Here is an 11,021-nt window from a genome sequence, read left to right as displayed (position 1 = left end):
GTTCGCGAGGCATAGCCCCCGAGAGGCGCGCGCTGTAAAAACTGGTCACCATGGCGTTCCCGTCAGTGCCGCGGTTGCAGACTGTATTTAGAGGTAGCTTGGTGCGGGGCACAATCCGCCCCAACGAAATCCTGCGCAGCTACGGATTATTCCGATCCGTGGAGTCGCTCTTTTGGAACTCTTTGGACAGCGTGAAGTCCAAGCGTTACCACAATCCCTCGTCTTCTCGTCCTGGTGCAGGGCCGCAGCGTTTTCTAAACAGTCTGGTGTGTGTAGCCCCGACTTGTCTCCGTCTGAATTCAGGTGTCAGATATGGGGGCAATCCAGGTGTTCTCCCCAGCGGGATTAGACACATGTACAGTCGCGCCGGCGGTGGGGGCGCGGTCTTGGGAAGGCCGCTGCGCTTTGACGAAGTCCTGCAGAAGAAGAAGAGAGGAGAGAAAATCACGATGGTGACGGTAGGTGGCAAGGCATCTCCAGGCTGAGTGCGGAACACTTTCCGTTGCTCGGTTAGGTTTTGCTTGGCCGGCGATGCCTCACTCCCGACGTCTTTGGAACTGGGGTTCCAGCGAGGTGGCGCTGTGCTTGAGAGCTACGGAGACGACCTGAAACTGCGGGTGATGTGCGTTCATGAATATGTTTTGCAGGCGGGTATCCCCCATCCTCGAGAGTAATGCGCAGTGCCCACCAATGTGTTGCTCGCGTGTGTTTGTCCCTTCAAGTCCTACGACGCTTGCAGCGCGCAGATTCTGGATTCGGCGCTCGTGGATATGCAGCTGGTCGGGGATTCCCTTGCAAACGTCGTCCTCGGTGAGGTTTGCGGGAGCAGTGCGTGGCCTCCGTTCTGTCTGTCACCTCGCCCATACTGCTTCTTTTCATACCATTTCGACTGAAGGAAAGCTCGAACGGTCCGTACTTTCAGCTGCTCCTCTCTCTGTAAACCCTAGTAACCGTCGGGACTGCAAACAAGGTGTGGATCCACCTTTGTCAGAAGGACAAACTGACAAACTCAGTATCTGCTGTGCTCACTAAGGTATGCAGTCACACGTGATGCGCAAATAGCAGCGTTTTTCCCGAACGTGTGCCCGGTGTTGAATCAATCCGCTGATCGCGGAGTCGAGTACAGGTCGTAATTATTAACAGCGCTAACTTCCACCCGAAATATCGCGGAGACCCATCAGAAGCCTGCATCACCCACATGCTTATTTCAGGGCTTGAGAGCACCGCGACAGTGGACCTGGACACGATGATTCTCTTCGCGAAGCACGTAAAACAAGGTGAGGTCTCCACGACGTACTGCTCGTCAGGTTGTGCCATCGAGCCTACGTAGAAACATAGTCTACTTTTTTGGATGGTCTCCCTCGGTTTCCTTCGAATTACCCCAGCTTTTGAACGTGGGCAGCTCACCTGAGTGCTTTCTTCTTTAGGTTCTGAGCTGTTACTGGCTGTATGCGTACCTTCACAGTTCAGCTTCATTCACGTTCAGCATCGGCTGCAAGCTTGTAGACGCCAAGAGCTTTTGCTTCAATGCTGCTGATAACACGCGAGGTTGCACTCAGCTCAGCAGTCTCGGTGATTTTTCAGATGCCTCCCTGACATGTGCAAGGGTATCAATCTAGCCCGTGTCTCGGCTGTGTGGCCGTTCGTGCACTCGTTGTTGGTCTTTGTCCTCTGAATGGATTGAGAACGTTTCCCGGAGGGGGTATGCTATATCGGAGGGGGTGGATGCGTTCTGAAGAGCGGCACGAGATGCTTTCCTCGCTCGCGGGTATTCACAGACTTCGAGCTGCTGCGTAACTGGTTCAGGGGGGGTACCTTCTGTCTCTCCGCTTCAGCGTCGCGTCGTTCTGTTGTCGTTTTCGACCTCCCGTACGGCACCTACCATACTCGAGAGGCGGCTGTGGAGTCTGTCATCTCTGTGGTCAAACGTACTGGCATCACGACCGTAAAGCTCGAAGGGTTTTTTCCTGAAACAGTGAGGGTGAGTGAGAGTCCGCGAGCTTTTTACTTTTTGCTGAGCTGATAGGCGATTGAGTGAGCTACCGATGCTTTTCTGTGCAGTCCGTTCCCCACTTGACTCCTGAGAGGAGACAGCTCCTGGTTGCCTGGCCATCTGGACATTGTGGTGCGCTCGGCGTACGCACGCTGTCGGCCAGTGCCAAGGCTAGAAATGAGATAGGTCTTTTCAAGTGCGTCTTGTCTGTGGGTGAGATAGGACGAGTGTCTTCTTGAACCTTTGAAAGAGGCATTATGGAGTGAGGGCAACCCTGGACAGCGTGACTGACGTGCAGTACTGCAAGTACGTCCATCCCTTGGACAGTTCTGTATGTCTGCTATGCAAGCGGCCACGAGTGCTTTTTCGAGTCGACATGCGTAGGGCATTTCCGCCTGGTGAAGCTCTACCACAGCGTAGGCAGAACTCGGCGTAGGAAACCCAGGCGACTGCCTTGTGTGTAGTATTTCGAAGACTATGAGGGGAGATCCAGCTCGGCTATCGTGGTGCGTCGCATTGGCTGGGGTGACAACTGTGTCCCGACGGCCCCCGTCTGCCGCTCCCTGTCCACAGCGTCAGCGTTCCGTGAGTGGTCCATATCGGGTTTGACCCTTGCACTCCGACGACCGGGAGTCCATGTCTCTTGTATGCGGGTCCACTCCGTTGTCTGTACGTTCTGGAGTTCGTGAGGCACCAGTACCTTCTGCTGGCTCTTGATCTGCTTCTTTACATCTGCACAACCAGCGTCTCTTTTCAACTCGTAAGTGGCACCAAGGAGGAGAGCTTCAGAATGAATCACCTCAGGTAGGGCTACTCCTGTCCGTCTGTGACTGTCAGGCTCTCCGCGACCACGTCAACGTGATCTGTCATCTCGGGGTTCAGCCTCAAACGGCGGAGTCTATGAACTCCCGAGGTACGCGAGGGTTCGGCTGTAAGGCGTGTTCGAGGAGTTTCTTCTGGTCGAAAAGGCACCATTGCTAGAGCGCCGGGTAGCCAAGACACGGCTCAGGGTGGTTATAACTGCCAGCCTTGAGCATGCGGCCCTATCCCAGGTGCAGCACATGGACTTTGTACGCTGGTGCCGCACACACCTGGGCCTTTTCGGGCGTGAATACGTGTTTCCGTTCTTTCAGGAAAAAGTGCCCTTGACGGGTGGAACCTGGTCCAACAGTCTCTTGAGCTGGAACTTGCTGGTAAGAGCTGGGCTTGAAAACTGTCGCGGCTGTCCCTGCGGCAGCTTGTGAAATCGGGACGACGACCGGGGCCCAACAGAAGCCGAGCGCTTCACTGGGGCAGCTGTACTGTCTTGCGAAATGCCCGGTCCTGACCCTCCGCTGGGGGCGGGACTCTCAGACATTGTTGACACCGATAAATGAAGGAGAAGCGAAGCGGTGAGTACGGCTGTAGACAGGAGGCGAGGGGTCCGCAGTCGCTACTTTTGACTGGCTGGGGTTTGAGGTGTCCACTTGTGTCCCAGTCCGCAGCGTAGCCATACGCCTTCCCATGGGCTGCTGCAACCACCGTTCTGTGGGCAACCAGTCCGTTTTGCTGTAGCTTCCGTGACCGTCTTCGAAAATGACTCCTTGAGCGAGCTCGAGGCCTGCTGTGTCTTCAGCTTCAGAACAACAGGCACTGTCGGGGTTTTGTCACAGGATAGATGTTGGTGGTATGCCTGCGTGTTTCCCACACCGCACGCTACTTGGTGGGGCGGCACACTTGAGGTGGCTCTCCATGTGTAGGATTCGAGCCGCAGCCCTACGAAGTCACCACACGATAGGAGAGGAATTGTCCACGTTGGGGCAAATCGGTTGTAGGGCTGGCCCTCCGCTAGCACTTGCCTAGGGGCGGGGAAAAACAGGAGACGTCGCCCCGGTGGGCGCTCTGACTGCAGCGGTCCGTGGAGGTGAGGTTGGCAGCTGCACCTCCTGACATGTGTTGCCGGGCTGAAACGAGTTTCTTTTTCCAGGGGGGACTCAGGGCACCGGTGGGGGCCACAACAAGAGAAGCGAAGCAAAGGGGCGTCCGTTTGAGATTTCGTAGTGTGAGTACACGGCTGTCTCGGAGTGGATGATGATTGCCAGGGTGTAGGATGCTGGTGCTCGAAAAGGTGTGCGCTGAGGTGGCTGAAGCAATTACTACGACGCTGCAGATCCCCACAATAGGGATTGGCTCGGGTGAGTCCCGAAACAGATTCAACCCTAGTGTGACAATTCGCAGCTGGCGATGACAGGATCCTTAGACTCACACACAGGTTTGGTCTCGTACTGCAGGGCATGCAGCGGTTCCCTCCAGTCGCGTCGATAGTCCAGACATCCGGCGGCGCTCTCTTCGTGAGTCCGGGCGTTTCCTGGCAAAATCACTCTCCAGGATTTGTTAGTCTTGAAGGCAGCCGCCTCCCTCCCCCCTCCCTTAGCCAGCGTTTTCGGACACTTAGGGACTCTGGTCCAATCGACAAAGTCTGTCTAGAGTTTTCCTTTCTACTGTTGTGGAGTAGGCCCCGGTTGCGACGGACAGGTGCTGGTCTTTCACGACATGTTTGGCCTGGCGCCGTTCGGGCCGAAGTTGAAGTTTGCTAAGCAGTACGCGCATTTGCACCCGCAGATTGCAGCCGCAGCCGCTCAGTACAAATACGAAGTTGAGCGGGGAATATTCCCCGCAGTTTCCAATTCGTTCTTCATGCCTCCCAGCGAGCGAGAGAAGTTCTATGCGTTGATGGAGGAAGGCGCGCCTACCCGAGTTCCGGACGACAGTGCATCCAGCGGAGCCGAGACGCCTAAGGCCGAACGAGGTTAGTTTGCACACGGCATGTGTGGTACTCAGATCAGAATGCGTACCGCGGCCTGCAGCTGATGCAAGCCGTCTTGCCGTGTGCAGCCACCTCATCGAAGTGGGACTGGTTGACGTGCGAAGCGGCTGTTTGATTCTGTGTACGAGCGATGAAAGGTCGCCTGTGGCTGGACTCTCAGTCGATAACCCCTAGAAATGAACTCCATGCAAATAAGTCCTGCGGCACATTTCAGCCAGGCGGTGCCGCTGAATACGGGGCAAGCCGGCGTGGCAACTGTAGCTACTCGCATATAGGGCTTCCGCCTTCAAATACTACCACCTCTGATTGAACAGGACTGGCCGCAGGTGAATGATGGAGGCGCGTTCGGGCAGAAGCGATACTTTGTTGGGAACCGCCTCCCAGGGTTCACAGTGAAATTCGCTTTCCCTCAAGTAATCCTTGCGCCTTAAAGAGCGGTACTTCGAAGAGTAGCGTCGAGGCGAGGCTCTGTGATGTTTGCTGTCGCCGGCAGGGACACCGAGGGAATCTATTGTCCGTGAATGGATACGAACGGGCCTCGCAGATCGGCCAGGCTGCAGCGTGCTCACAAGAACTAAAGCAGGGCCACTCGGGGACGCCGAGAGTATGGGAGACCACAGAGTGGCAGCACATATGAAACGTGTGTGTGTACGAGGAGGGGGCGCTCTTGGCCAGCTGATAGCGTGGATGCTTGGAGGGATTCCAGGAGTCGAAGTGGTTCTCGCGACTCGAAGACAGGATCTCAAGGAGGCTGTCGATCTAAGAGAGGGGAAGCTGCTCCTGAGAAAACGCAAAACAGAGAGCGGACTGACAACAGAAGCGAAAGATGTGTCTGAGAGTAGAAGTGTGAAAATCGCTCTCTTAGGAAATCCACCGGGCGCTCCAGCTGAAGTGGTGCGGGGAGGTAACTTTGACGTGGTGTTGATCTGTACGAAGTCTGGACAGACTGCTGATGCAGGTACGGAACGGAGCAGCCGTGACAAAGTGGCAGTGTCAAAAGCCAACTGCTGTAGCCACTGCAATTGTTCGTTTGAGGTGAAGTAACGAGACGATTCTCCAGGGAGTTCTCCAGGATACTCTTCCGTGCGTATGCTTTGCAAGCTTGGTGCGCTCGGCCCCGGCCCCACGGAAGTTATTGCTACTCTTTCCGTTCTCACGCGTTGAAACATGTCACGTAGGACTGGCGCACCTTCCCTGCTAGGTTCGCTGCCACGTGCCCAGTTTCACTGCGGTTCGCAGCACAGACTGCGCCGAGACACCGTCGTATCTTCATTCGGGACTGGTGCTTCGGGGCGAGACCGAGAGGCCGTTCGTTCGTTGTTCTTCTCGTGGCCGTTGGTGTACTAGCCGCTCGCGTCGTAAAGGTCGGTTCTGTGAACGGTCGGCCGCGGCGAGAAGCCGGACTGTGCGCCGTCCGAAGAAGGTTCTCCACATCTACTCAGCTAGAGCGGGGGAAGTCGGGCTCGTGCACTGGACGCACCTCGGGCAAGACATAGTTCTGTGTAACAACGACATTGCCAGCGGCTTCTCCAGTACAAGCTAAAGCTCCTTCCCCTGTGCCCGTAGAGCTCATCTGACAGCGAAATTCTCGAATGCCAGATGGGCTCTGTCTTGGGAGTGTGACTCGACACGTACACAGCCTCCTCCAAGAGGCAGTGTACCTGGTCGATCATAGTCCCGAAAATGCGCTGACGACTTTCTCCGATACCGAAAGCGAACAGTTTGTGGCACGACGTGTGAGTGTTTTTCCACCGCGTAGATAATCGAGTACTACGGATCAGCTTATCTGTTTCTTGTGTGCAGCCGCTTTTGCGCGTGCAAACACTCATCCAGAGGGCATTGTCGCTTCGTTGCAGAATGGCTTGGAGGCCCCCCGGATCCTCAGGGATGCCTTCCGCTCCAGTCGGAACTTGCGGGCGTGCTCGTCTTCCGGAGTCGTTGTGGGAACTTCCGGCGAAAGTAACATATCAGCAGATTGTCCAAAGGCTATTCCTGGACGTGGTGAAACAGACGACAGTCGTTTCACGTCTCCTTCCCTGGTTTTTGCTCCGACCACTTACGGCGTTCGAGAAGAAGTAAGATGGACTTTGCGCAAACGTACGCAATCGTGTGTTGGGACAACCGGACATCCGAGGTAAACGCGAAGCAGAATACTGGAAGGCTTAGAGTCTGGACGGCCCAAGGCGGCCCGGCAGTGAGAAGGAGTCACTCTCGGGAAGCTAAATGCGGCACTTGAGTTCCATCTTGCTCCGCCAGCTTCAGCACCTAGGGGGCGTCCTTATACTTGTCTTCATTGGCAAGCTTCAGCTCGGTTCCCCGCGGAAGCGAAGCCCAGCGAAGCCGAGCTAGCCCTCGACTGAAATAGTGCATTACAAGTCTCGTCTCGCTAGTGGCCTCTGACTGCACACGTAAGCCGAACCCTGTCCGGGTTTGCACAAGTGAAAATGGCCAGGCCCTGTCTCCGGATGCTGGTGGAGCTCCCAGAGGTTGTGGCGTATCTTGCTTGCCGGGACGTTTTCAGGCGCCGGCAGTAGTACAGCTGACTGGGGACGGCGACATTCAAGTGTGCACGGCGCTGTCGAGTAACAGCGACACACCGAGTGCCAGAGTCGCAGCCTTGTTGAGACTGGCAGGTGCGTGTTGAGGTTCCCTCCTCGTCGTTGCGTACCCGATGCGTAGAGACTGCCTTTCGTTCATCCAAGTTGGAGCCCTGCAGGGCCGCACAGGCAGTCGTGTAGGGTTTGGAGCGAATTGTTCCCGTGCTAACAGTTCTGTCCGGAGTTTTGCGCCCTCTCCGCTCGTGCAGGGAAAAGGCATGTTGAGGCACGCAGGAAGAAGGAAGTGGTTGCTTCCCTTTTCTACCGGTCAAACGTTGCAGTTTTCCTGTTGTACCGTCGCAGTCCCCTTTGCGCGCGTGCTGCGCTGGCACTATCGTTTACACTGATGCATACTGTACAAGTGTGCAGTCACGATCGGGGTCCAGGCACGCGGTACTAACGGCACTTTGGCCTCGCCTCGGCTTCATAAGAATGTGCGCAGACTTCTTGGGGTGCTTCCGCCTGGGGTCTTAGGCTACTCATTCTGCGGCGGCTGGCAGTGCTTAATGTCACTACTCCAATGCTGAGTGGGCGTTGCAGTGAAGGCACTTGGCTTGTTTCCTTGTGACCAGTTTCATACTAACCCATCTTCATAGGTTAGATTGAATCTGAGGACCACGCTTTTTTGCTTGGTGATCGCTTTTATTCAAAGAGGGGTTCGTTTTGTTTGCGTCTCAGTTTCCGAGTCAGGTCTCAGGGCCACGGTGTGACAGTACGGCGGGTGTCCCGCTGTGCATCTCTCAGGTCTCGCGGCAAGGGAAATTGACTCCCGTGACCTGCAGCTGGCTCTTTGGCGAAAAGCTGCCGTCAGTGCAGCCATCAACCCTCTCACAGCTATCCTTCGCTGCCTGAACGGAGACGTTTCTCACCCACTTCTTGAGTCCACGCGGTCAGTCTTTTTTCAGCTTGCATCGCTGTGACACTTACATCACTTTCCCTGTATTGTGTCCACGTTCGCCGGCCTTCAAGGATCGGCCTCCGCTTTGCATCACCCTCCGCTGGATCCGGCCCACATGCGCCGGTCGCCGGCCGGCCTCCGAAGACCAGTCTTCGCTGTGAATGCGCTGGAATCCCTGGCTCGACAACAAGAATGGCGGTCTCAAGCCGGTCTTACCGAATCGACCCTAGTTTAGCGTGCGAGGATCGGGCGCAGGCTGGGGCTCGATGACCATGTCTGCTTCTTGCTGGCTGTCGTTTTCCTTGTCTATGGCACTCTATCGTCCGAAGGCTCTTGTGTTCACCTTTTGTTCGGGGTCATCTTCAAGCTGACGCACGATCACTCTTCTGAAGTAGCGCTCTTTTTGAATGCCCTTCGGAAATGCCTCATGTGTACAAGCTGTATGTTTCTCTGGCCCGTCTCCGTGTGCCGTCCTGCAGTCGCCACGTCGTCGAGGAGGTGGTCTCGGTTGCTCGGGCTCAAGGAATTTCTTTAGATCTGGTACGCGGGACTCTCTGGACCGGATGCCTGTCGTTTACGTATCAGAGAAAATGCCGAGGGGGCCTAAGAGAGTGCACTGTTTTGGTACCAAGTATTTGCCAGTGTGCAGCGGAAGACCTTTGGGGGAGACTGTCGAGGCTGGTCACACCAGAGACTCATCCGCGACCGCCCCAAGGTGGTCTCCTCCTTGGCAGGCGGGCTTGTTTCGCCTCCAGGAGAGTCGCTTGAACCATCGCTGACGGAGCGTTGACGTAGCGAGCACAGTGATTTTATAAGCAATTTCGTGAGTACTTTCACGTTTGCCGGGCGGTCCTCTCAGCATAGTAGCGGGATCCGCGGTAACAATTTCAGATAGCTGGCGCGTCCTCTGTCGCACACCAGATACCTAGCGTACACGTGGTCAGGCGCCGGGATTTAGACGGGCATGCCAGGGGAACCTAGGTGCTTGGATTTCAGTCGGGACACCTCCGTCCCGTGGCTGCAGCTGCCCAACACTTCCGTGCTCAGCATCAGGTTACATGAACAACTCCAGTGTCTCACTTTCCTCTCGTGCCGGCACATCCCGCTTTTCCCCTCGCAAAACTGGAAACAATCCCTGCATATGCCACGTTCTTCGGGCCGGAGTGCCACGCCTATCTATGGTTGCCTTCGCGGTCCCGACGCAGGAATCGACGGACCATCTGGTGGCCGAAGTCGCGCGTCGGACGTCGCATAACATTTCGTCGATGCTGGCAGATGTCAGCCGGGGGAGACCAACCGAGGTCGACAGCATCAATGGAGAAAGTAAGTTCACTTGCATGTTCTGTGTGTGCACATCCATCGTCGCAGCCACGGATGAGGTTGTGCTGCACTGGCAGTTTCCCGTTGCCGAACCGGCTAACAGGCTCTCACTAAGAGACAGCAAGAAGATTTCGCGGTGTTCCCTCAAGGCAGTACGTAACTGCTGTGCTCAGATGGCTCTGAATCGCCCTATGTCTGCATAGAGGTACACCCGAGTGCTGGCCATCTCGAGCAATTTCCTCTGCTTTTCCGAGGCGTACGAGGTGCACCTCCAGTCGGGACGAGCTGTACGCGCGCATTGCGTGTATCGATTTCCTGTGCAGTCGTTCGCCAAGGCAAAAAGTTGCGGGTCCCGACACCTGTGACAGAGTGTCTGCTGCACCTGGTGCAGTTCGTATCCGAGCAGGAGATAGCGTGCCAGCGGAGTGAAGAGGGAACGCGTGGAGAAAAAGGTGCGCTGGGGTGCGTAAGACCTCTCCTTAACTGACGGTGGCCAGGGCGCACACGAGTCGCTAGCCCGTCCCACCATTCCGAGAAGTGTGGATCGTTTGCTGGAGGTATATCTTCGTCTGCTCTAGACCCTAAGACCATTACACGGGGACTCAAGGAGCAAGTAATGTCCGATAGGTTTTCATCCTGCGGGGCGACAGGCACCTTGGGTCGCATCGGCCAATTCGTTGACTGGGGGCGCAACCGCGCTTTCTGTGAAAGTTTTGGTGTCCTGGCTGATGGATTCACGTATCCGTAATTGGACGGAGTATGGCGAGCGGGTGTGTTGAGAAGGCTGGCACCGCCTGTCCGTGCGCGCGGGCTCTGTGGTAGCAGAGGCCCGTGCGGGGGAGGGGGAGGTTTGGGGTATCGGCTGGCCGTGTGTCCGTGAGTGTGAGGTTTGTGGTATCGGCTACTCGTGCATGCGAGGTTGTGATACCGGCTGCTCGTGTATGAGAGGTTGTGGTACCGGCTGTTCATGCATGCGAGGCGAGGTTTGTGGTACCGCCTGCCCGTGAGGGCGAGGTTTGTGGTATCAGCTGCCCGTGCGGGCGACATTTGTGGTATTGGCTGCCCCACGCCGGGGGTTTGTGGCCCTGGCGGGCCGTGCATGGGTGGCCGGTGGTATGGGCTTCATGTCCTTGGGCGGCTCATGGTACGGGCTCCGCGTCCGTGTTCCACTCGTGGTGTGCGCTACCTGCGCGTGGACAACTTGTGGAATGCGCTACTTGTGCGTGGACGATTTGTGGTATGGGCTACCTGTGCGTGGACGACTTGTGGGATCGGCTACCTGTGCGTGGACGACTTGTGGGATCGGCTACCTTGGGTGGACGATTTTGTATGGGCTGCCCATGCGTGGGCACTTTGTGGTATGCGCTGCCCATGCGTGGACGATTTGTGGTATGCGCTGCCCATGCG

General features: G+C 56.3%; 1 protein-coding gene across 1 annotated transcript; it reads left to right on the top strand.

Annotated features, from left to right (window-relative positions):
- On the top strand, positions 1-10,996 carry CSUI_009636 (3-methyl-2-oxobutanoate hydroxymethyltransferase). The gene is made up of 15 exons (XM_068069749.1): positions 1-458; positions 723-810; positions 1,212-1,277; positions 1,836-1,981; positions 2,831-2,906; positions 3,127-3,186; positions 4,075-4,167; positions 4,488-4,781; positions 5,293-5,757; positions 6,603-6,874; positions 7,321-7,432; positions 8,141-8,285; positions 8,774-8,834; positions 9,500-9,617; positions 9,938-10,996. Exons 1-15 carry the CDS (start codon positions 51-53, stop codon positions 10,099-10,101), a joined length of 2,568 nt encoding a protein of 855 aa, XP_067918275.1. The 5' UTR covers positions 1-50; the 3' UTR covers positions 10,102-10,996.
- Positions 10,997-11,021: the final 25 nt, after the last annotated feature.

The sequence above is a fragment of the Cystoisospora suis genome, assembly GCF_002600585.1.
Source record: "Cystoisospora suis strain Wien I chromosome Unknown contig_5837, whole genome shotgun sequence".
In the NCBI taxonomy this organism is placed as follows: domain Eukaryota; phylum Apicomplexa; class Conoidasida; order Eucoccidiorida; family Sarcocystidae; genus Cystoisospora; species Cystoisospora suis.
This window is presented reverse-complemented; position numbering and strand designations above follow the sequence as displayed.

Coding starts and splice junctions, on each gene's coding strand:
- CSUI_009636 (XM_068069749.1), top strand. CDS start 51: ATGGCGTTCCCGTCAGTGCCGCGGTTGCAGACTGTATTTAGAGGTAGC. Junction 811..1,211: donor CCTTGCAAACGTCGTCCTCG/GTGAGGTTTGCG, acceptor TGCTTATTTCAG/GGCTTGAGAGCACCGCGACA. Junction 1,278..1,835: donor CGCGAAGCACGTAAAACAAG/GTGAGGTCTCCA, acceptor TCTCCGCTTCAG/CGTCGCGTCGTTCTGTTGTC.